Source organism: Phyllostomus hastatus, unplaced genomic scaffold, assembly GCF_019186645.2.
Source record: "Phyllostomus hastatus isolate PE091 unplaced genomic scaffold, TTU_PhHast_1.1 phas_scaffold_78, whole genome shotgun sequence".
Taxonomy (NCBI): Eukaryota; Metazoa; Chordata; class Mammalia; order Chiroptera; family Phyllostomidae; genus Phyllostomus; species Phyllostomus hastatus.
The window spans coordinates 83,110,309-83,135,491 of record NW_025334041.1 but is presented as its reverse complement, the minus strand read 5'-3'; the positions used below and the strand labels follow the sequence as shown (position 1 = coordinate 83,135,491).

At 52.3% G+C, this 25,183-nt stretch overlaps 1 protein-coding gene across 3 annotated transcripts in view; it reads left to right on the top strand.

The window, feature by feature from the left end:
* TET3 (tet methylcytosine dioxygenase 3) overlaps nucleotides 1-25,183 on the top strand; it is a 98,874-nt gene that overhangs the window by 987 nt on the left and 72,704 nt on the right. For 2 of the 3 annotated variants that reach the window (XM_045828601.1, XM_045828600.1), the window contains exons 2-3: nucleotides 373-1,081; nucleotides 15,058-15,114. In XM_045828601.1, the coding sequence (XP_045684557.1) occupies nucleotides 779-1,081; nucleotides 15,058-15,114 (360 nt within the window). In that variant the 5' untranslated portion in view covers nucleotides 373-778. Of the gene's footprint in view, nucleotides 1-372; nucleotides 1,082-14,626; nucleotides 14,745-15,057; nucleotides 15,115-25,183 lie in introns of those variants that run through there. The other variant, XM_045828602.1, reaches the window with a different exon arrangement.

The following is a 25,183-nucleotide window of genomic DNA, read 5'->3' as shown; positions in this document are numbered from 1 at the left end:
TCAAACTTTATTTTGAAAGCTCTTCTCCGTTGGGGAGGCCCCACCGACCTTCAGTGAGGGGTGTGTGGGAATTTGATTGAAACTCTTCCAGGCCCGTGGGGGTGGGACAGAGGGCGACTTTTTTATGTCATCTTGACCACCTTCTTCAATTCATGGTCGACGTGCCCTTAGTAACCCTTTGGGCCCTCAGCCTCCTCCCTCAGGCAGGGAGTGGGTGCTATTGTGTCCTGCCAAGGGGTTCTGAGCAGAACTTCATTGAACAAGCCCCTTCACTTCCCCCATTTTCTCTTTTCCTAGCAGCAGGAAGAGGTTAACACGTGAAAGTTGTCCCTGAGCCCTGAGTGATGTGCTTCCCCTTTCTGTCTCTTTCAGGCAGCGTTGCCTTCATCATCCTGACTTGGGAGGAGAAATATCAGGAGAAACCCCTCACCCTGCTCTGTCCCCATCACACACCTGCTCACCTCATGCCTGGGTCCAGGGTGGGTGAGGGTGAAGAGCCCACCCAGTCAAGATGATCCTTTCTCTGGGTACTGCTGCTGCTGTCCTCCCCCAGACCCTGGGCCCCAGCAAGTGGGAGTGTGGCCCCCAACTGAGCCCTATCAGACTGCTGCAGAGGAGGTGAAGAGGTGCCCACCCCAGAGACTGGAGCTACTTGCCTTCACCTTGTAGACTCTTGACTGTTTTAGGAAAGAAGGACCTGTCCGGTGGCCTTTGTAGCAGGCAGGAAGCTAGACTGTGGCTCAGCCCTGGCACCTATGCCCCCACTTCTGGCAGCATCATGAGTCAGTTTCAGGTGCCCCTGGCAGTCCAGCCGGACCTGCCAGGCCTTTATGACTTCCCTCAGGGCCAGGTAATGGTAGGGGGCTTCCAGGAGTCCGGGCTCCCGATGCCTGGGAGTGAACCTCAATTCCGAGGGGGTGGAGATGGGCGAAAGAAACGAAAACGGTGTGGTACTTGTGAGCCCTGCCGGCGGCTGGAGAACTGTGGGGCATGCACCAGTTGTACCAACCGCCGAACACATCAAATCTGCAAACTGCGCAAGTGTGAGGTGCTGAAGAAGAAAGTGGGGCTTCTCAAGGAGGTAAGCTGGCCGGTGCTTGACTACCCTGTTCCTTTCTTGAGGGTGCTGTATTCCCAGGGGTCTTGGTAAAGACAGTTAAGCCCACCCATGCATTCTAGCCTCTTGGTCCAACTTTGAGTGGTAGAGTCATTGGAGGCTGCCTTGGGCTCCTTTGCCAGGCTAATAATTTATAATACAGTAACCAGGTCTCAGCGGACTGGACAGTGATATCCAGCTTTATCTCTAGAAGTTCCTTGTCTTGCTGGAGCCCTCATGTATTTCAAGATCCCACCAGCACTTGGGTGATGTGGGGAAGTGATGGTGTCAGGTAAGGGATGGAGGCTGATGGGGTTTAGAAAGAAAAATCTGGAGTGGTTTTATGCTGCCCTTGACAGAGTGGGATATTTCTTTCTGTAAACCTTTTCTTGGGTACCATTGTTTTTCTCAGACAGACAGCAGGAGAGCCAGTTGAAATTGCTTGGGAATTTAATGAGAAACCCAGGATTTGGGTTCCCCTACTAAGTGCTTCTTGAAGTCAAGACTGTTTATCTCTGTTCCAGGACCTGGCTCAGCCTCTTGATGTGTCAGAAGCACTCAGATACTAATTGAATGAATGAATGATATGTTTTTGAGACACTGTCACCTCAGGGAAGAGTACTCCCTGTATTTGGAGTAGCGGGGTAGAGGGAGGGGAGGAGGAGTTGAGATGAGATCAGAGGAGGGAAGTGAAGAGGCACTGACCCCACATTGGCCACCCTTCCCTTCCATGAGGTTGGTGGCAGCCGAGACAGCAGAGAGTTGGCAGAAGTAGGGACGAGCGAAGTCGAGCAGCTCGGCAGGCACGGTGTAGCGGCTGAAGTCGCTCCGGCAGTGGAATTGACGCTGGACAGAGACGGAGGCCTGCGCTGTCTGTGGGGCTCCCTGGCTCTGCTACTGATTCATCCAGGGGATTAGAAAACTGGTCCTCTCCCTGGGCCTGTCTTCTCTCAGGAGAAATGGAGGGGTTGTGCTTGATCTTTGAAGCCCTTTCCAGCTGTTTGCCATTCTGCTTCTGAGGGCTAGGGCACCTGTGGCTTTGATGGACTTGGCTGGGGTTTTCCTGAGCGCTGGGTGCAGAGCTGTGCCATGGGCTTGGTGGAGCTGCGATCCTGTGGGCTAGGTTGAATGATGCAAGTATTGGGGGGTGGAAATTGGGTGTTGCTGGGATGTATCTGCCCCCTCTCACCTTCTCCTGTCCACTCCTAGTGGAAGTAGAATATCATGGTCTGGGGATCAGAGACTTGGGGCCCTGTTTCCCCAGTCTCGGGTTAAAGCAGACATCTGGATCACATTTGCAGCTCCCATCCCAGCTTGGGAGAAGTGTACAGCCCTTTCCGTTGCTGGTGTTGAGGGGAGTGGGCATCACGCTGGGCCAGTGCCTCATGGGTCATTGCTGAAAGGGCTGTGGGATCAGCGGTGAGTTTTACTCCTGGGCGTGAGATATGGTGTTTTGGGGTGGGGAGAAACTGTCCAGTCTAGTTTGTAAAGCTGGGTTCCTTTGCTTCCTTCCTTCCAGTGTTCACCCCCTTCTCCACCCGTTGTTTCATTCCATTCCTCCCATAATCAAACCTGAGGGGTAGAGGGCTGAGCTTTCTAGGCTGGATGTTCCTGGAACCAGTGGCCCTTGTGAGCCAGGTTTAAGTTATTCTTCAGCAGCAATGAGACATACCTGAGCGAAAGGGGCTGAAGCGAGGCCAGAGTCCTGTCATCCTTGTGTGTGAGCTGCTGCCCGGCGGCTGGGTGGTCGTGGTTAAGACACCTGAGATCTGTCTGGGTTGGCTGAGGCTTAGAGACAGCCCTGCTGAGAGATGTGTGCACTGCCCTGGTCGGCTGCTCCTCTGGGCCTCGGGGTCAGGGAAAGTGTGGCTGGTGGCCTGCGGGATCCCAGGACAGAAGGTCCACGTGGTGGCCCATGACAGTGTCTCTCAGTTTCTGGAGAAATAATGGAAAGGAGACAATGGACTGAGCTTTTTTCTTAAAGTGAATTTTCTATGACTTAAAGAGGATTGCTTTGTTTTAATAATAGCTCGATTCTACTTCTTAATGTTTAAAACGTGCTCTTTTTTAAAAATCAAACCTATTGGAGTAACATTGGTTTCTTTTAGGAAATGATGGTGTTGATAGAGAGTTGATTTTTTTTTAAAGAAGTCTTAGCAAAGTACAAAAGGATAACTGGTATCAGTCTCCATAACGTTTTTATCAGTATGCGAAGGCTGAAGGGGTGGGAACCACTGCCCGGGCAACAGTGCGATTAATGCATGCACCTCTAGCAGAGCCAGGCGCCTGGAGGCTCTGCCTGAGCGAAGGAGCTCCAGAGTCAGCATTTACGGGGACTGCTGGGACCTTAACCATGCGATCTGAGCAGCCAGGTAGCAGAGGAACAAGTCCTGGGATTGGGGAAGTTGAGAAAGGAGGAGATGCATTCCTGGCACCTGCATTCTCTTTAGTTTTGGCTCAGGATTAGAACTTTAGAATTTGGCCCTGACTCTTCAGGTGGAACAAGACATGGGATTCTCTTGGGAATCAGAGCATCTCCTTGCATCCTTGCTCCCTGGTGTTTCCTCTTCTGGGTGCCTTTTCCTTACTTCCATCCTGTCTGCGCCTCCCCCGGCTTCCTTTGAGCTACCTGCTGACAGCCACTCTGTATCATCCTGTAAGCAGCTAAATATTATCTTGGGTTTCCCGGCTTCCTTCCCTGCTCCTCACTCTTTTCCCGGTGGAGGGGGTGGGTGGTGGTGCTGTGGAGCCCCTCTACTCACAAGGGAAGTTCAGCATTGTAAGGCTAGAGACAGCTCCCAGGGTGGCCCTCCCACCAGGGTCGGATGACTGCCGCTCTGGGTCCTAAAGTGCAATAACACACCTAAAGCGTTGGTTCACTCCTGTACCACAGTCATCCTTCCTACTTCCAGGAAGTGTTTAGGTCCTGCGCTGATGCCAGAGGTTGTGTGACCGCCACATTCTTGTTACCTGAGTGGTGGCCTGTAGCACAGGACAGCTGATCAGAAAAGTCCGATCTGGTAGGTGTGGAGACACAGTGGTCTCAGAACCCAAAGGAAGCCCTGTGCTGCTCACTCTCCTGAGTATCAGTTTTCTCATTCGTCAGATGTGGTAACCCTTTTTACTACAGGGCTGTTGTGGAAATTGAGACCAAGTGTGCACAATGTCTGACACATAGTAGATAATCAGTGCTTGGTGACAGAACATCCCTAGAACATCTAGAAAATAATTAATCTTTGCACATGCACAGTTGTGCGTTAGTGAGCCTCTGGGTTGTAATTTTAAAGATGCAGTTCATATTAAATGTTCATCTCAAGACATTCTCCAACATGCTCATATCAGAATTGCGGGGCCAGGCAGAGGGAGGGAGGAGTTTGCCAGCCTCTTTGCTGGGGAGGAGGCTGGACAGCAGGAACAAGGGGCACTCTGGTCCTTTGCAGGACTGAAAAGTTGCTCATGGACAAGGGAAGTGAACGCCTGGTAGGGTGGGAGAAAAGCCCTTTGTGTGTGTGTGTAGGGGGGGGAGGTGCTGCGCTGGAAGATGTATGCACAAGCGTGGAAGCACGACTGAGAATGTGATCAGTGAAAAGGGAAAGAAATCGGAATATATATCATGTGAGACACTGTCTGACACTCAGCCAAGTGGTTGAAACAGCTCTCAGTGCCCGTTTTGAGACAAGATACCTTGGATTAGGGATGGCTCAGCAATATTAGAACAGCTGGTGGATTTGTGCCTCACCTGCTGTGAGATCTGTCTTCCTGAAGATAGAGGCTATGAGGAGGGATTCTTTCCACCAACAAAGGGAGAGTTGATGGGTGAAGTAGAAGTGATGAGACTTTAGAGAAAGGGACCCCATCTTAGGGTGGTGAGGCCAGAGAGAAGACTAGGCAAGAGAGGTGTTTACCATAGACTTTACACAAATGTTTTTCATATTGCTTTTCAAAAAAGTTTTTAACCCCAAGGCCACAGGCTCTCAAAGGGAAGTTAGCTGGAGGGCTAAGATGGCTCTTTAAAAAGGAAATGCTGAAGGAACAGTCCTGAATGGTGCCCTGAGGAGGAAGGCTGTGGGTGAGGGGGAAGAGCCGAACGGGCTGTGTGCGGCATGGCTGCGGCCTGTTCCTTGGGCGGAAAAGGATGCGTGACACCAAAGGCAGATTCACGAGTGGTCTGAACAGGGGTAAGAGGAGAGTCAGGAACTGCAGTGACCAGAATATGCTGAAGCTGGTGGAAAATACTCAAGACAATAAAAGCCTTTTATTACTCCCAGCAAGAATGAGAAGGAAGGGGTAGGCTTACAACTTCAGAGAGCATAACCAGTGAATGACACAGAGAGTAGTAGCCATTGGGCCCCTGTCGTGTTAGGAGGTATAAACAGGGAAGAACTGAAGCGTGCGTGGCTAGGACAGCAGAGCCAGCCGTCTTCCGGAGTCTGAATCATTCATTCCCCACCAAACACCTTCAGACTGTGCGCGGTGACATCTTCATGAATTACGATGACTGAAAGGGGGCAAAAGACCAGAGCCAGGCAAAAAGTTCAGTTTGTCAAAGAGACTTGGAAAATTATAACTTCAATGTAATTTTTGATGGTTCTAGACCAGATTGTTAAAAAGGTGGTTTGTGAAGCTTTAGAAAGGCAGGTGGTGAGCTTTGGGGGTCCCTGTGATTCTTCGCAGAGCAACACAGTCAAACTAACATCTTCAAATAAATATTGGTATCTCCTGCCAGCTTCTTGGACAGATCAGAGGGCCAATTTTTTATTTAAAATCATCCTGAAGAGATGGCACTGGTATAATTGCCCTGTTTCAATCTTTTCTTTCTTTCTTTCTTTCTTTCTTAGAGAGAAATATTGATTTGTTGTTCCACTTATTTATGCATTCATTGGTTGATACTTGTATGTTCCCTGGTGTATCAGGACGATGCTCTAACCAACTGACCTACCTGGTCAGGGCATCCTTCTTTAGTCTTCCCCTGCCCCTCCATTTATTTTATTTATTTTTTTCAATTTATTTATTTGGTTCAACCTTTTTGTCAACCATGTGGACCAGGGTTTCATCTGGGGCTCACCTGGGTCCCGCCCCTCCACATTGATTTAATTGGTTTGGGGTGGACCCACAGGGGCTGGGCCTCCCAGGTGTATCTGCTGTGTAGTTAGAGTGGAAGTCTGATGCACAGGAGAGCTGAGGTGATGGGCACCTTCTGAACTCTTCTGCAAACTGCTTAGCTGAGTCTTGGGGCACCTGAGTGGTTCACATCCATACTCCCACCTTGCTCATTATTGGACCAGTAGCAATGATACCACTTGGTGCCACCTTAGACTTAGTGAGCCATAATGTCCACTTTCACCAGACTCCTAGGTGGTCTGTGTATCCACAGGCGTCTGAGGAGCTGGAGATGGTGAGAAGGGAGGGGGCTTGGAGAAGAAGACAGAAATAAGTCTTAATAAACAGGTAAAAGAACCCCAGTTGCCAACAAGGTTAAGGAGGATGACCCAACCATTTCTTTACCCTGTAGGCCAGGGAGACCAGAACCTCTTGAGATTTATTCCAGGTTTGTTGCTCTTCTGGAGCCCGTTTGCTGCTTGTCTAGTGAGTCATTGGTAAAACCCTCTAGGGACCTGTCTGTGCTCTGAAGAGAGTCAGGGAAGGGTTCTCCAGTGTCTGCTGCTCAGGGTCCTGACTCAGGACATTGGAGACCCCTGGGGGAGTAGTAGCTGATGGTGGCTGGGAAGAGGAAGGGTATGTTCATAGATTCCTGGGACCCAAGGAAGGGCCTGGAGGCCTATGCAGCTGAAGGCAGTCGTGCCTTCTTGATCAGATGTAGGTAAGGGGTAGGTGTGTCAGATCTGTGGGCAGGTGGTGGAGGAGGGTGCAGGTATTAAGCTGGATAATAGATTAGGGGTTAAGGAGACAGGGGCAGTGTGGGACAGTGGGCCCAACCAAACCTGATGGACTTTATTTAGGGTAAGTCCAAAGTCACGTACTTGCTTTAAAAAAGAGAAGGAATAAATGCAGAGCGCTGCCTTCCTAGCAGGTGAGAAGAGCTGAAACTCGAAAAGGAATGTTGATAGCCTGTGTTGAGGACATCTTTCAGAGCGGTCACAGGAGAGGCAGTGGAAGGAGGCTGGCCTGTTCAGCTTGGACACAGGTAGAGGAATGCAGACACCCCTGGGGTGGAAGACGGAGTCAGCTCTGTCACGTAGAGGAGTGTGCAGAACATTTCTTAGTGGGTGGGAGTTGTAAGCAGGCACACTGAAATCCTGCTAGAAAAAAGAATTGTCTAACGGTTGTAGCTGTTCCAAAACTGAAGAGCAAGCCATACCCAGTGCTACGTTTCCTGTGTCTGGGCCGAGGCGGGGTGCTGAATGGCAGGGATGTTATGAGGACATCCTCTAAAGGGCGGGGGCTTCCACCCTTGGTATCTCTTGCTAAAACTATGTAAAGTATAATATCAAGGCTATGTTCATAGTCCTCAGATAACTACATTGCAGAAGAAACATCTCCTTTAGACCATAAAGCTTTTGTCAAGTTCTAGACAATCTTATACATAAACCGGATCTCAGACCTAGGTTGAAAGAGAATCTGTGAATTGCAAACTTCAGCCAAATGCTGAGAGTGTGCAGGGGTAGCTTTTCTCAGGGAAAAGGGCCCATGATTTTTGGTAGATTCTCAAGAGTATTCATGACTTCTCCAGATTTAACAAGCGTGCTCTACCTGAGCTGTTCAGTATGGTAGCCGTTAGCCATGTGTGGCTATATAAATGCAAATTAATTAAGCCCTGACCGGTGTGGCTCTGTGGGTGGGGCGTCACCCCACAAAGTGAAAAGTGGTCAGTTCTATTCCGGATCAGGGCACGTGCCTAGGTTGCAGGTTTGGTCCTGAGTCTGGTGCATATGAGAGGCAACCAGTCAGTGTTTCTCTCTCACATCCTATTTCTCTTCCTTTCTTTCTCCCTCCTTTCCCCTCTCTCTAAAAAATAAGTAAATAAGTTCAAATTAAGTTAAATTAAGTAAAATTAAATTCAGTAACTGAGCCGCACTAGCTGCCTTTCAAGTGCTCGCTAGTGGCTGGTGAGCTGAACATGCAGGTGACATTTCTGGGTTGAGGAAGTAGCTGTCCTGGGTGACCGCTCTCAGAAGGATATTTTGGGTTAGGATTCCTGTCCCCACCCCAAGGTAAGTGGTGAGGGGTGTGGAGGGGGACAGTGGTTTCCTGGGTTCTAACCCACAGTGATGCTCACTGCTTCTCCTTGTGGGTGTGGCCATGTTTTAATGATCTGCTGTGGAGAAAGAATAGCAAGAGAAGTGGGGTGTGGCTCTCCACCCAATGGCTCTGTCCAGAGCTCCCTAGCAGAAAGGGGCGTCTCCCACCCACAGACGACCAGAGGCCCTGGTGAAACTAGACCTGTTTAATTTTGGCCCCAAACATGCCTCTGCACAGACCCTCCCGGAGTCAGTCATCACCTCTGTGCTTTGGGCCTCTTATTCTCGAAGCTAGTGAGGTCACCAGCAGAGTTGGAAGACCACATCAGGGGGCTCAGGAGCTGTCACTAGTTCCCCTTCACTTCTTTGCCGCTTTCTCGTGGACTGAGGCAGGACACTCAGGCTGCCACCTCCTCTCCTACCTTGAGCCCTGCTGCAGTCCGGCTACTGCTTTTGGGGGGAGTTCTTGAGGGTTGCTGGAGTGTCTACAGGGCCTTTCTGCAGGGACACCTAGAGGGCACATGCCCCTCAGTGGCTTTGTCCCCTGCTATTTGCATAAGAAATCTGATAACTCAGGTTTTCACTAGTCACCCAGGGAGGGGAAAAAAGAAAGCCACAGCCTGGCATGGGCCATTGGGCTGGCCTCTGGGCTGTCCTGGTGACTGCAGTTTGGGGGGGTGGGGTTTGCTTTGCCTCAGGCTGCACAAGCTGCCTGCCCGCCCTGCTCACTCTGACCCACGCAAGTCCCAGCTCTGCCGTGCTCCACATTCCCGCACCCAGCCAGGGAGTTCGTGGGCAGATTAATGCACCTCCCATGACTGGCAAAGCAGTAATTTCTAGATTCTCCAAGTGGAGGGGAAATAACACTGGGTAGAGTCATTTGGGGGCATTTGCCAACCTGCACGTGCCCAGTAGTGTCCCACCTCTCCCGGAGACCGCCAGGAAGCTGCAGGAAGGGTGTGGAAATGCTGGGCCAAAAGCTACTGCACTAGAGTCTGTCCTACTTTTAAGCCATTCCTCGTGAGGAGGACATTGGGTGGCTCTCTCATCTCATTTTTTTTTCCTGTCTTTTTATTGATTGCTGTGCCCTTTAAGGGCAAGCTCTGAGTGCCCCAGTTCCCTCGTGGATGCTGGAAATGATCCTGGAGCCCTAGGAGAGAGAGGGATGGCAGACTTTCACTGTGAAGGCTGGGTCCTCTCTGGGCTGGGTTCCTGTTCAGGACGGGAGCCATCAGGAACGGGAGGGCTTGTGCTAGGAGGACAGGGAGGAGAGACACCTTCCTGGAATGTTTTCTCTGTCCCAGGACCCACAGTATCCCCGGAATGCACCAGGGGAGGGCAGCTCCTCTCTCTGGCATTGCTCCAGTTTCCCAGGGCAGGACGTCATCTGCTTTAACTCATAGACCCGCGAGTTGCTTTCCCAGCCTCATTCAGCAAGTCTCGCCTGGGACTGGCTGTGTGCAGGGCTGCGGCTGAGCTATGAGTAAAGAGGAGGCAGCATGTATTCTGTCCCTAATGAGCTCTCAGTCTGTGGAAGGAGATGAGCGTGGAAACAAATAATTACAGTGCAGTCTGGTAGGGGTACCAGGGAGGGATGCCTCGAGAGCAGAGACCACCAGCCTTTAGTCATCTTTGGGCCCAGAGAGCCCAGTGGGAAAGGGAAGGGACATGTTTTGAGAGTTTCAGTGTAGCGATATGCGAAGGATGTGGGGGCGGGTGAGATGGGAAGACAGGCACTTCCAGAAGGAGGAAGGCATCTCCTCTGAGCCTGAGGTGTGTAGAGATGCTCCCCGAGTGCTTGAACGTCCAGTCACTGGTGGCAGGGGTGTGGAAGTACCCAAGTCTCAGGGGACCGCCTGCAGGTGTTCTTGGATCCGTCGGGTGGAAGGTAAGACCCATTGTGTAAATGCCCCTAGGAAGTTTTCTAGGAGGCTGCTCCCAGGTTCCTAAACCACTCAGCATTCCCATCCCACCTCTTAAGGTCTCCTGTTACTTACTTGAGTTCTGGAACATTTGGTGGTCCCAGGCTGTTGAATGTGGGGTGGAGAGACCCTAATAATAAGGTTCAAAGATCGTAAGACCTTATAAGCCTGTAGGAGGGCATGGGGAGTATGGGCAGAGCCACTCCCGCTACCTGTCAGCCTCGGGGCCAGGGCGCGTCCTGCCTGTCGGTACTGAAGCTTGCAGGCGGAGTGCTTGGCTGGCTCTGACTCTGTTTCCGTGGACATTGCTGGGTCCCTGGGTTCAGTCTGGTTCTGCTATATCTCTGAGGAGGAACACCTTTTCTTCTATTGCTGCTACTCCGCCTCCACCTCCTCCTCATCCTCCTCCCTGAGATTGCTGTTGACACAGACTTCCGCTGCCGAAGCTAATTGTGAGGCCTGATCAGTGAATGAAGGCAAAGGCAGTTCCCATGACAACCGCAAAGAGTTTCAAATATAAGGGATGATGTGTGTGATGGGCTGCAATTACTTGGGTGGAAATTGATGCGTGGACACCAGGGACTTCAAACATAGACTCTGAAGGTGGAGGGGGTGTTGGGTTTCTTTGGCAGGATCCTTTGTGTGATGAAGAAGGAAGGGAAGGAGGTCACAGACTTCCCCCACACTTGATTCCAAGTGGCTTCGGTGTGGGAATGTTGGGCAAAACCCCACAGGGGCTTTGAAAAGGTACGTCTCTGGCCATTCTGCTCGGAGAGGCAGGATACCAGAGAGACAAATAGCAGCACCAAGTGTCAAGTGAGAAACATTAGAAGTGCTGTCAGCTGGCAGAGGACTGTAGTAACTCGAGAAGGCTTCCTGGAGGAAGTGGGCTTGAACTGAGCTTTGAAATAAAGCTTTGTGGGGAGTGACCTCATTCAGGACACAGCCATGGCCAGGGAGGAGAAGTCCATCTACCTACTGCCAACTCCAGAAAAGGTAGGTCGACATGAAAATCACAGGGCTGCACGGGGCAGCCCGGACTGTATAGTTACGAGTGAGGGGGCAACAGGAACCCTCCTCGTTCTGTAGCTGTGTGACCTTGAGCAAGGTGCTTAGCCTCTCTGTATCTTAGTTTCTCCATCTGTAGAATGGACATGAATAACTCCTGTCTCGTTGGTTTGTTTTGAGGGTGAAATAAGATGTGGTACATTTTACTCCAAATGTGGGGCCTGACATGGGGTCGGTGCTTGCTTGGTCTGTGTCTGAATTGTTCCCGTTCCTTAGTCTTTACCTATCTGCCCGGGCTCTGGCCTGTGGGTGTCTGTGCTCTGGAGCTCCTCAGTCTTGGGGTATTTTGTGTGTTTGAGTGAATTTATTCGCTTCTCCCTGGCGGTGAGGACTGTGGCCCCATTCCTCCTGCTGGGAGGTCATGGTGGAAGGTGCATAGGCACCCTGGCCCCCATACAGAAAGGTCCCAAGCACCTCTGGGTTGGTCACTGTGGAGCTCCAAATGTAGAAAAGAGGAGCAGATGGAGATGGGGCAGGGTCGGGTGTGCAGAGTGGCCCCAGCAGGTGCCTTTGTGACTCCTTGGAGCCCTGGCATTCCAGATGCCTCAGAAAAGGCAGGGTGCCAGGGTGGGACAGTGGTGGGTGCAGGTGGACTCCTCAGGGACCGTGGGCTCCTCTTAGGGTAACCGCAGGGGGTGGGCCAGGAATTGTGGTTGAGGTAGGACTGAGTTATCAGTGGGGGCTGGTGAAGCAGAAAGTCAGGGTGGCTCCCGTGGGCTGGTGAGGAAGATGTGGGCTGAGCCGAGCAAGCTGCGACTCAGCTCCAGTTCAGCTGTGTCAGATCCTGCCCTCCCAGGAGAAGAGGTGTCCCACTGATTGCTGGGGACCTCAGCGAAAGCCGGACAGGAAAGTGGCCTCTGTATCGCCCAACCCCCTGCCTTTCCTCCCTCCTTGCGTAGAAACTCAGCTCAGCACATTCCAGCTCTGTGCAGAGCCTAGTAACTTGGGGAAGACAGGCCCCCGCCCACGTGGGGAAGACTGCCGTGTAAATAAATAACTGAACTTGGCTGTGATTGGTGCTCTGGAAGAGGCCCTGCACTGCTCCGCTAAGGCCCTGGGAGAAGTAGGTGATGCTCGTAGAGGCTAGATGAGCTGGAGAGTGGCAGAGGGAGGTGGCTTTCGGATTAAGCCTTGCTCCTTGCACCACGTTAGGCAGGGATTGGGGAACCCAGGCAAAGAGCAGTATCTCAAAGACTCCGATACTGTTCTCAGACCCATAGCTTAAAGATCAGTGGCTGAATTCAAGTGACCCCATCCCTCTTTGCATTTCCCTGGGCTTAGAGAACTGGGAGGAGGAAGCCTGGATTGGAATTCTGGCCTGCCACTCAACAGCTGTGTGTGATGTGGGCAAATAATCAACATCTATCTCTAAGTCTGTTTCCCCAGAAGAGACAAGGTTGTGTGTAGAGTAATTCAAATGAGATGTTCCTACTGACATGGTTGGCACAGAGCCTGGTACATAGCAGGGGCTTGATAAACGGTGGTGGCCGCAGCAGCAACAGTATTAATTGTATTGTCCAAGTGGTGTTAGTTGCTCTGTTCCAGCGGCAAACTGTGTGGTGGGTGGGTGGGTCGGGCCAGGGTTTTGGGACCAGGATAAACTTCATTTGGCCTGGCAGAGGTAAGAGCTAAGGGGTGCAGAAGCCCATTTTTTCCATTTTGAGCCATTCCTCGGGACACTGCTCCTTGCCCTGCCTGTCACCTGTCCTGGAGAGGAGCCTACCCTTTGGAGAGGAGTGCTGCCCTTTGTCCCCAGGGGTGACGAAGGTGTGGACCCTGTGCCTCCTGGAATCTCCTCACCAGAGGCGAGCTTTGCTGTCCCTTCTGAGGCAGCTTATCCCATCTGACGAGCCCTTTGGGACCCCAGGGTGGGACAGCTGTTGTGTGGGGCACATCACTGACACAGGCCGTCACACATGCTGACTGGCTCTGAGTCACTTCTCTCTGGTCTCAGCGTCTGCATCTGTGAGATGAGAAGCAGCACAGAATGACTTCTCCCAGAAACGAGGAGCGGTGGTGGCCAGCAGCACCCACACTGTGCAGGGGATGTGCTGCATTTCCCCACAGAACCTTCACATCTGTGTATAAGGTCGCCGTTCTTTCTGGTTTCATTTTACAGACGGGCAGAGTGAGGCAGAGGTGTCACCACAAGGGCTCTGCAGCTAGGTTATGGAGTAGCCAGGAACACAACCAGATATGTGAGGACCAGAGTCTGTGACATCTCCTTCCTGGGAGGTGGAGGCTCTAGATGTTCACCAAAGAGAGGGGATGGGGCACAGCAGGCTGTACCTATGCCAGGAATTAAATCCAGGAGTGGAGTACAGGGCCTTCCTCGCCCTACTCTGTTCTCCTGCCCCTCATGTCCTGGGTGGTGCAGCTTTCAGAGGCTCAGAGTCTGGAAACTGGAGGCCATAGCCCTTGGGGTCTGGACCCACCTTCCCTCCTCAGCCTTTCCCAGGGTTGGGAAGCCCGGATGCTTGTTGGGGGTGGGGGCTCCTGTGGCCCTTCTAAGAGAGGAGAAAGCATCCTGAAGGTGGTGACAGCAGTGGTGGGGGTGGGGAGGCTATCTGGATGGGGTGGGTGTGAGTTCAGGCAGGCATGAGTTGTCCCTGGGTGAGGTGTGGGTGTTTGCGTGCAGGGCTGGGGGGTGGGGGCAGGCTGGCTTGGTGAGGCTTTGAGCGGTAGGCCGTGTGGGCTTCAGGAAGTCTATTTTCTGAGGTGGGAGCTGGAGGGAGGGAGAGTAGGGCTGCATATGGTTAAAAACCTTGTCTTCAGAGCCAGATAGACCTGGCTTGGAGTCCCAGATCTGCTGTTTTCTGGCTGTGTCACCTTGGGTAAGTTGCTTTACTTGGCTTGCCTTGTGTCTTCATCTGCAAAATGGGGTAAAGAAAGGTTTCTATAGCCAAGGCTTTATTTTTTTTTCTTTGAAGACTGCAGGGGTTGTTGCTCTTCACGTTGTTGTCATAGCACTGGCACTGGGTGAGGCTGGTGTCCTGAAGTTAGGCAGTGGTGGGAGGGGAAATCCCACCAGAGGCTGCTGGACCCCAGGCGTAGTCTGTCATTTGACCCTGGAAACGCAGAGGGTGCCGCTGGTATTATCTTCTGGGTCCTCTACTCAGAGGAGACGGGGTGCCCTGGGATCCCCCCCCCCCCTCCCCGCCTGGGGCCGGCAGTGGGCCTGGGCCGCAGCCGTGCGGCCGACGCGGCCCCAGGCACCCTCAGCTGCGCCCCCGCCTCCCGCCTGGGCAGGTCCAGCCTCCGGCCGCCCTGCCCCCGCCCGGCCGGCCTCAGGGATTGGCTGGTGAGCGCGCCGCCTCCTGCACACCAGCCTCGCCGGCGGCAGGGAGGGGAGCCAAGCCGGCAGCTGGCCGCCGCCTCCTCTGCAGTGCCTCCCTCCGTGCGCTCCGGCGGGGATAATGGGAGGCCCGCCGGCCCATGCACCAGAGGAGGCCGGCCGAGGTAGAGCGTTTAGGGCAGGGAGGGACAGGCCAGCCCGGACGCAGGAGGAGGGGCAATGGCCTTCTGGATCTTGGGAGGGTAGAAAAAGGAGAAATGAAAACAAAAACGCACTGGAAGGCGAATGAGCCCCTTCACCGCGTCTGGGCGGCAGCTGGAGGCAGGAAGATGGTCCCCGCTGTCCTTTCTTTCCGGGGAGGCCCCCTTCCTCCCATCCTCCCGCTTCCCCTGCAGCGGTGCTGGGGGTGCAGCAGAAGGACTTCGCGTCTCTCCTGCTGTCAGCCGGGCTCATCAGTTTCTCTGGCTTCTTTTGCAGGTGGAAATAAAGGCTTGTGAAGGAGCCCCGCCGTGGGGACAAGGGGCTGCTGTCAAGGTACCTTGTGTTTTGTGTGTGTGTGTGTGTGTGTGTGTGAGAGAGAGAGAGAGAGCGCGAGCGCGCGCGCGCACGGTGGGGGTGAAGTGTCTGACTGGATTGGATAAAAATAAAGGGTCTCCTCGGGTGATCCCTTAATCTCCCACTGTGTGTAGCAGCAGCTGAGGGGGAGGGGTGATGGGGGTGTGGGCGGCCAATGAATTCTCAGGCCTGTGTGGGTTTTGTTTGGATTCTTTTTGCTTTCTCAGCTGGATGGTTTGGGTGCAGTTGGGACTGGATTTGTTGAACTGTGTGTGTGTGTGTGTGTGTGTGTGTGTGTTAAAGACATACAACCCACTCCCCACCCTTGCCCCTGGAAATCTCTGGAGAATGTCCCTAGCACTGTTGGTTTGCATCCAATCTGCAGAAATCCCTGGGTGGGGGTGGGGGGGTGAGGGGAGGGTAAATTGCGCTCCTGAGTCTGAAGCTGATAGGGTGTCATTAGTCATGCTGCTGTCACCATGGAGATGGCTGGAGGGGAGAGGAGGTGGTGGGGTGAGGATATTTTGGGTAGGGTGGGGGCTGATGCAACACCATGACTGAGAATCTGGCAGGCAGCTGCTGTTACTCTGTGGCTTGGTGTCTGGGGAACCAGGAAGGGAATGTTACCAGGTGAGTGGGAAGCTGGGAAGGGGCACTGGGCTTCTTCTCCATGTGGTTGTCTGAAGGTCAGGGCTGGGGTATCAGGGATAGGGCAGGGTCTGGTGGGGTACCAGCCATTACTAGGAAACACAGATAGTTCTCCCAGGCTGACAAGGACCAGGATCAGTAGGCTTCCTTGGGCTTCACCTGCATTGTCTGGGCTGGGGACCCTGAGTGATTTTGGGATTACTCAGCAGTATCCTCTGCTGGCCCTGGGCAGAGAAGACAAAGCTGGAGGCAGCTCCATGTGGCTGTCTGTCTAGTTCCAAGCAGAGAGGCTGGAGAAGGCTGGGGACAGGTGGGCAGGGGCAGGACCAGATGGGACTTATCTTAGGAGGGAGGGAGCCCATTCTAGCCCATCTCAGCCCTACCTCCTCTTTGGGCCCCTGAAGCCTGTGGAGAGCTGGGGGAATCTGGTTGCTTGGGTAGCAGGTGGATGAGCTGCTTCTGTCCCTAGACGCTTCTCCTCCTGCTTCCTGGGAAAGCTGTGAGAAGCTCTACGAAGTGCTGGAAGTCGCACTCTGCCACCTCACTGCCTGGGTGGGGACACTGGCAGGGAGGGGCTCTGCTTCCCTATGTGGGATGGGGGCTCTTGGGTGAGGCAGCAGGGTGGATCAGAAGCCAGGGTGGTTCCTTGGCCTCCTTCCAAGGAACTTGAGGCAAGGAAGTACTTGAGGGAGGGCAAAAATTTTGCTTCTGAGGCAGCTTCTGGGGTAAGGAGAAGAGCCGGAGGGCATTGGCTTCCCTGGGGAGCCGGGCATGCTTTGGTGAGGCCGGGAGAAGTGGGCGATCAGACCGTGAGAGGCCCCTGAGGCAAGCAGAGGGTGGTTGACACTGGCGATGCTGTGGGTGGGGAGGGGAAAGCTGTGAGCTCACTCTGCATGTTCTTGTCGGGAGCAGAACCCCCAGTTCCACCTCCACTTCCTCCCCTGGCCTCCCACTGCTGACGGGAAAGCTGCAGTCACCAAGTGTGCTGCTGAGGTCTGTGGGCATGGAGATCCTGGTGTGCACCTGCTCTGTCCCCCACCCTGGGGACAGCAGGACAAGGGGATGAGGACAGATGGGCTCAGGGAGGGGGCAGCTCCCTCCCTCCTCTGTGTCTCCGGAGGCTCCTGGGCCAGAGCTTCCCTCTCTGCTAGGAGGAAGGACTGCTGGCAGGTTTGTTTACTCCCGAAAGCACCCCCTCCCGCTCGGTGGTTTCTCTTCAGCTCTTTCCAAGTGTGTTCTCCATTTCTTTCTGCCTGCGAATATTCTCCTGGCCCTGCAGTCCTACTAGAAGCTTCTAGCCTAGTACCTCGACCCTTAATGTTGTGGGCATGTGTCAGGGCTACTTGAAAACTAGAGGAAGCCCTTCATCTTCTTCCTTCCTCCTGCTCAGAGTGGAGCCTGAGCTGTCTGTGTTTTTAAAGCTCTGAGGTTGTGTCTGTGCTTGCTTTTATTAAGTTTTCCGTTGGAGAATCACCGCGTCCTTTTGGCCTGCCTTGGGCACTGCCAGCAAGTACTGGAAACTGAGTCTCCTGTTCCTGGTGCCACACCAAGTTTTCTTGGGTGACCAGTTTGGTGCAGTGTCCCACACACCCTGGATGAGGCAGTCTGGCCAGATCCGCTTCCACCAGCAGGTCGTGGTGTAGGAAGACACCGGGTGCATGAGTTCATTCTGAGATCAGGCCGAGACTCTGGGGCACAACAGGGGGGTCTCACAGTCTGTTCCCGTGGGCTGGGTGCAGGCGGGGGTTTCAAGAACATCCACGATGTAGGATGTGTGGAATTGAGCTTGATAAACACAGGTTGTCACTTTGCTGTCTAGTGTGTTATGTGTCTACCCATGATATGCAAAGGACGGAGCCAGAGCACACACTGTTGCTGTCACCTCCTTGTTGGCAGCCTAGACAGGAGTGAGTGCCCGGTGCCGAGAGCATCATGCCGCCCGACTTTCAGGCTCCCACACTGCTCCCACGCACTGCCCCATGGGAATCCTCAATTGGCTGAAGATGGTTGGAAACTATTTTGGGACTCTGCCCAGGATCTCTACCTTCTGTCTCTGTTTTTGACTACTGCAGAAATGCCCCTTTGTTGAGGATCTGTGATCCTCAACTTTCCGTACACCGTGGGTGACTCCTGCTAGTTTCTTGCCTGCTTTGCTTGCTCTTCCCATTTGCCAGCCTTTTGTGAGGGTCCAGCAGGAATTCTTTATCTCTGAGGTGTGTTTACAAGCATTCATGAACTTGGGGAGATAGGGCAGTAGGTTAGCATGGCAGGCTAGAGTGGGAAATGAGCCAACCAGGAGAATTTCCAGTTCAATTTGAGGAGAGAGAAGACATCCCCAGTTATAACAAGAATGAGAGTGAGAGTCTCGGGGCTCAGCCCCACCTCCTTGGTGACTCCCAACTCATTTTGAATGTCCTGGGAGAGAGAAAGGACTTTCCAGGATAGACAGGTGAGTGGGCCCCAGGGGGCCCTCCTGCACCCCACAGTGCCCACAGGGGTCACTGCAGGGCTTGCCGAGCAGGGGCCCGGCCCTGGACTCCCTGCAGCTGCAGTTGGACATTTCTGCAGAAACGGTCTTTGTGGTCTTGCCAGGTCCCCTCCCAGGCCCCCAAGGCTGCAGCAAATGGTTTGGCCGGCCCAGAGTGGGTTCGGGGAGTGTGGGAGGGGCTTTGGTTTGGCTCAGTTTTTGGGTCTCCCAGTCCTCTCCAGTCCTCTTTCCCACCCTGACCCCTGGCCTTGTTTCCTCTCACACTTGAGAGTCTGGCAGTCAGCCGAGGGCCCCCCTTTGTTCCCAGCATGTCTGTAGCATCTGGGGAGGAGGTGGCTTCCTCGTGCGTTAGTTTGGGAAGCCTTTGCGCAGAGGGAGGACAGGGATGGCTCGGGCAGTGAGAATCTGTAGATTGTCGTGCCATCCAGGACCCCGACCCCATCCCCCTTCACTTCCTCTCCCTTTCTTCCTCCCTTTGTTTTTCAACATTTGCTGAGCTTTTGCCCTGTTCCAAGTACAGTCCTGGGTCCTGAAAAATAAGAGAAATCATATTATTTTATCTTTACAATATATCACTGGAAGTGAGAGACATTGACTAAATTATCTAAAGTCAGCTCTATGTGGGCAAACCAGTATCGGCAGTTTTTGTTTTTCAAACAGCGAAGGCTTTTAACCTTTGTGTTTGGGGCTGCAAACGTGCAGGTGGCAGCCCGCAGACCAGACCCGCGCCCCCAGCTGAGCCCGGCTCTTTACCTTTGCTTTCAGCACTGGCTCAGTGGACCTCAAGGGACTTTGAAGGAAGAATCAGCATGCCAGGCATGTTTTCAGTAAGTTAGCATTTCTGGGATCTGGCAATTACAGATTAGGGAAGCGGGGTCAGGAGTGGAGCAGCTGGGAAGAGAGCTTAGTTTTGAAAGGCAAGTGTTAGCTTTAGAAGTGTCGGACTTGAGAGTAGGTGTGAGACTGGATAGAAGCACGGTTCTGGGCGTCTTACCTGGAGCTCACAGTCGCCTTCTACGCGCTGTGCGTGTTCAGGCCCTCCAGCCTTGACTGCTTTGGGGGCTCCCGCGGAGACCTTTGCCTGAGACGAGGAGGGTGAGAAAGTGCAGTTGTCCCATTTCTTTCCCGCCCTGTTCCCAACTCTGCCGCTCGGGTTCCGTCATCAGTCATGCGGAGGTCACTTAATGTCCCTGGTCTTCAGTTTCCTCTGTAAAAGGAAGGGGTTGTCTTCCGAAGTTTATTTTTCTCAAACTAAATGTGGCAAAGGGCCAGGGTTTGTTTTTAATTTTTTTTGAATACTTTATTTCCAAAATGTTGCAGACCGACGCACAGTCCTACTTTGTACAAGTAGTTTGCAGCTTGTGCTGCACATGGCTTGAAAGTTCAGCACCGTCCAGAACGGTCCCTGAGCCGTTGAAGGGGGCGAGTCTGGTGAGCTTGCTGTCACACGTCCGTGCAGGTTCAGTCGCTGTGCCGGCTTCCAGAGGCCTGCCGTCGGTTCCTCTGTGTGTGGTGTGGGGGCTGGTGACAGACAGTTCACGGGCCGTGACCTGGACGAGCCACACTTTTGAACTTCACTTCTGGGAGAGCAGAGGGTCTCGGTTTTGGCCACTCCACCCCTTTTTGGACATGACCTGCCCTCTGTTCTGTACTGTCCCCCTTGGGGACAGAGCAACACTCAGAAGAGTAGAGATCTTGCTCTTTCAGAGATTCTCTCAGAGCCCCTCAAAAGATTACTTGCATCTCAGCCTCCCTAGATAAGGATGCCTCCTGTTTTCAGTCATCTCTGCAAGTCTCAGATTATTCTGATGGAGAAGTGTTGGAATGTGCAGAGCCCCCCCACCCCCACCAAGGGACAGGACTGTGTGTGTGTGTGTGTGTGTGTGTGTAAACTGTGTGATATAGAGGGAGGGGGCAGTCAAGGCAGAGGCGAGGTCTCCGGTAGATGCTGGATGGACTTGGGCCCTGCAAGACACTGGAGCTCTGTTGCCTCATGCAGAGCCCCTTGCATTTTGGCTTTCCCCATTCATTCGGTGGCTGTCAGTGGTGTAGAAGAAGTAGAGTCTGTTTCCTCCGAGGGCTGATCACAAATTCTGCCCTGGTATCTGTAAAGATAGATACCCCAATATTTTTGAGGACATGAGTTTGGGCATCTTTTTCCTACTTTATCCCAATTCTCTCCACCCCCCTGCCCCTGCAAAGTTTTTTTTCCACTGAAGATCTGCTAAGTTTAGCCAAAAAGATAAAAATACTAGTTTCCTTCTACCCTGGCTGCCTCATCATAGAGGAGAATGGGGCAGGGACTAAGGAGTAGGTAAAACAGTCTTGCCACAGAAATATTCCTTAAGAGGCAAACATCCCAAGGACGGTAAGATTAGAGTCTGACTAAACCCTGGTCACCTCTGTGGCCTGGACCTCTTGTGCCCTTGGTGCTTAAGTAATTGGATTTCCCAACCCCGCCCCCAAGCATTTTTCAGTGTAATCCTAACCTCCTGGGCTTTGCGAATGAAACAAAGACATTGAAAGGGTTTGCAACTTGTCCCTGACAGGAAGCTCCTAAACTCCCTGCCCTGTTGACTGAGTTTTCCCGCTTTGCTTTCTCTGAAGCTCGATATCCCTCCCCAGGAGCCTGCTCTCAGCCTGTGGGCCTTGGGTCCTAGCCCTGCTAAGCAGATGGTGTTTACCAAAGGAGCCAGTTCCTGCCAGTCCACCTTCCTGGACCTTAGGAAGGTCCATCTCTGATTCCTGCTGGCCACTCTGCAGACGGGTGAAGAACCAGGGAGGCCAGTACCTCTGGGCAGAGGCAGACACCCTGGAGGGCTCGGGCTGAGAGCCCAGGCTGGATCTCCAGTCGCTCTGTGCTGCAGCTTCTCCCTTTGAGTGGGACCCCTGGGCCGAGTCACTGCTCCGCTGGCTTGAACAAGCCCAGGATGGGTGCAGAGGATGTCCCCCGACACCACCAGGCCCTGGGGATCACTGGTGCCCTACACCCTGTGCTCCGGGGGACGCAGGTGGATTTGCAGTGGAGTGCTGGAGGCTGTGCCCGAGAGATGCCCGCTCCTTCCCCGTTTTCCTGGCACTGTGATCCCTCTCTCTTCTCTCTCAGTGCTCTCCATCCTAGGGCATTCCTCATGGCCTCAGCCCACCCTCACTCTTGCCCCTCGTGCTTTGCGCCCAGCCCTAAGTCCTGAGCTGAGCAGAGGGGGCCTCTGAGGGCACTGCTTTGTGGGGCATGGTCCAGGGGCTTCTGTGGCAGAATTGCCCTGGAGCGTGTGAAGTGCTGCAGGGCTGCCAGGCGAAGGCAGCCATCGGCTGGGGTCAGACCCATGGGCTCCTGTCCCACAGCCCGATAGAGCAGGCTCAGGATGAGGGCGGCGCGGGGGTCCCAGGGATTAGTGTTGGAAGCACTGGGCACTTGGGCCTGGTGGCATCCCCTTCCTCACTGGCCCTGCCTCTTGTCCCCGAGCCAGGTCCTACCTGATGATTGAGCTATATGCTGACCTCTGCCCTGTGGCCTTTCTTCCCACTATTATTTCTCCTCGGTTTCCTGTTTTCTAGCTGTGGGTTCCCAGTGCTGTCATTTGGACCCTGGGTAGTGTTTAGGGCTTAGCTGTGGGGCTGTGTGGTTGGAGTGGTGTATGTCTTGGGGTTGTCCTGGCAAGTGGTCCAGAGCAGCCTGAACACCCTCTGGGAGCCAGGGCCCAGGCTGCTATGCCCAGCTCCCGGAGAGCCCCTCCCCTCGCTTTCCACAGACTGCCGCTTCCGTGCGGAGGGCATCATTCCCCACTGGGTCCCGGCCCGAGGTCTGGGGGAAGGGAGATGTGGAGGAGGACTGGGTGGGAGCCAGGGCACTTCTGCCCTGAACACTACCTCCCACCCCCACAGCCTCCACAGGATGGGCAGGGGCTGTGCACACATGCACACAAGCATGCACACACACACGCACGCACACACGCATGCCTGCCTCAACTTGCTTAGAGTTTCCTGTGGCCAGTCCCTCTGGTTCAACTAGTTTAGTAGTTTTCAGTCCCACTGCATGTTAGAATCATCTGGGAGTTTTTAAAAAAGAAAATATCAATGCCTGGGCCCACACCCCAGAGAGGCTGATGTAATTGGTCTGGAGTGGGGCCCAGGCCCCAGCATTTGTCAGGGCTCCCCAGGTGATTTGAAGGTGCCCCCAGGGTTGGGAAGCCCCTGCCCTCGCCCAGTGAGGCTTCCCTGGGCCTCCCGTGCCCCTGGGTTGCCCCAGAATTTTTTCTCATCCATTGATAGTTTCAGTGATAACACAGAACCTGGGAAAATCAAGGCAATGAGATATGTCCAACAAAATACTGGGTTGAATGTTCTGTTCCATGAGACTGGTCTATGAGTTCAGATTGATTAAAACCAGAATTTGAGGGAAACTGTAGCAGCTGACAGACACTCAGTATTCTCCTTTCCATTTTTAATTATTTAAAAATGTTTTATTGAAGTACATCATACAAACAAAAGCACCCACTGTGTACAGCTTGGTGACTTTTCCCAAAGTACGCACACCTGCGTGACCAGCCCCTAGATCCAGAAGTCAGTACCCTTGCCCCATTCCCACTGTCCAGAATTTCTGCGGCCCTTGGGCAAAGCCAGGTCAGGCTGTGTGTGTAATGCAGCACTGTGCTGGCCCTGCGCCCAGAGGACGTCAGCTTGTCCTACGCTGGGAACGTCCTTCCTTCCACATGTGTGTGGGTGTTCCCGAGGCCGAGTGGGTTTTACAGCCACAGGGCGCAGGGCAGAGGAATCCCACAAGCCCCCCTCCCTGGTGTTACCCAGTTCCCTGTCACCTTCGGCTCGGCTCTTTTCCCACCTTCGCCTTTAGGCTTGCCAGTCCTCTTGGCTAAATCCAAACATCTGTTTCTTTCTTTTTCTTTTTTTTTTTTTTTTGGCTTTTTATTCTCTCTTTTGAGTATGCAGATAGTACAAGTTCTTTGGAAAAATTCGGAAGTAGAAAAAAGTTAAAACAGAAAAGAAAAATTAGGAAGTAGAAATAGAAGAGGAAGAATTTACTCAGTTTCGCAACCCTGTTAACTGCTGTGAACTGGAGCGCCCCTCCAGACTTGATTCTCTGCATGCATGCACTTGTTTTGTGCTGTTTATAAAAATGGAGTCATGCCGCACTGGAGCCCACTTTTCCCTACGTAATGACTAGTCGTAATGCTTGTGGAGCACTTACTCTGTGTGGGGTGTGGAGAGGCAAAGTTTTCATTGTTCGCTCCCTGAATTCTCATGACAGCATGGTTTGAAGATGAAATTGCATTTTTCTTTGCCTATTATTAAGATGAATTATATTAATACATGCTTTGAATATACCATACTTGGTAATGGGGTATTTCTTTAAACATGCTATTTAATTTGAGCTATTTTTTAAAAGATTTTACTTATTTATTTTTAGAGAGAGGGGAAAGGAGGGAAAAAAAGGGAGAGAAACATCAGTGTGTGGTTACTTTTCACACACCCGCTACCGGGGACCTAGTCAGCAACCCAGGCATGTGCCCTGACTGGGAATCGAACAGGCAACCCTTTGGTTCGCAGGCGGGCACTCAATCCACTGAGCCACACGAACTAGGGCTAATTTGAACTATTAATGTGGGAGTTTTGCATCTATGTTTGTTAATGAAATTGACCTATGATTTTCATTGAAACAATGAAACAATGTTGACCTATGTTTCATGGTATGATTTCATGTTTTCATTGCCACATGTTGGTATTACAGTAATAGTAATTTCAAATAATGGATAGTGAAGATTTGATTCTTCCTTTATACTGTGGAATGATTTCTTTTTGTTGTTGTTGTTGTTTTGTTTTTGTTTTTAAAGATTTTATTTACTTATTTTTTTTAGAGAGGGAAGGGAGGGAGATAGAGAGAGAGAGAAACATCAATGTGCGGTTGCTGGGGGTTATGGCCTGCAACCCAGGCATGTACCCTGGCTGGGAATCGAACCTGGGACACTTTGGTTCCCAGCCCATGCTCAATCCACTGAGCTACGCCAGCCAGGGCTCGGAACAATTTCAATAATATTATTCCTTAAAGATTTGAAAGAAATCTGGTGAAACTGAGCTTGGCACCTTTTCAGAGGGGTGGGCCTTTGCAGCTCTCTGATTCGTGTTTCCTGTGGCTGTTGGTACACAAAGTTGACTTTGTGTTTCATGTGAAAGGGAGCGACTTTCAAATTTATTTGTGTATATAGTCATTGCTTTGCAGTTCCCTAATCTGATTTTTTCGCTTTCTTAATTTCTAATGTCGTGTATTAATTTTTCTTTTCTTTAATTAGCTTTGCCAGAGTTTTATGTAACTTGAAAGTGCATAGATGTGTCAGCTGTGTTTTCTGTTTTCTACAGCTTTAATTTCTGCTTTAGTGTTTACTGTCTTTTTCTTACGTCCATTTGGTTTGTGCTTTTTCCAGATTCTCAGGTGGATCTCAGGACACTGTTTTTTTTTTTTTCCTACCTTTTTCTTCTTTGATCACAGACACATTTAAAACTATGACTTTCTTGAAGTTCTGCTGTGGCCTCATTGTCCAGGGTTTGATATCTTATGTGTGCTAGAGGTTTTGGGGAGATGCTGGTGGTCTACCTACCGTATAAATGAATGCCAAGTCCTGATTCAGCCTGATCCCCCTTCCTCCCAACTGGAGCCCCCTGGATAATCCCTGTACTTAGAATAACACAAGACCAGAGAGTGTAGCACCTGGTTATTCTTGTGGGCTCCGTCTCCAAACCCCTGGGTAGGGACCTTGTAATAGCTGACCAGCTTAGCAACCAGGACCTGCGGAAACTTTTTTTTTTAAAACATAAATAAAGCAAAATCAGTTTGACTTATTGCTTAGGACCAGAGTATCTCCCAAGCCCAAGTGGAAGTTGTTGTTTTTTTTTTAACTT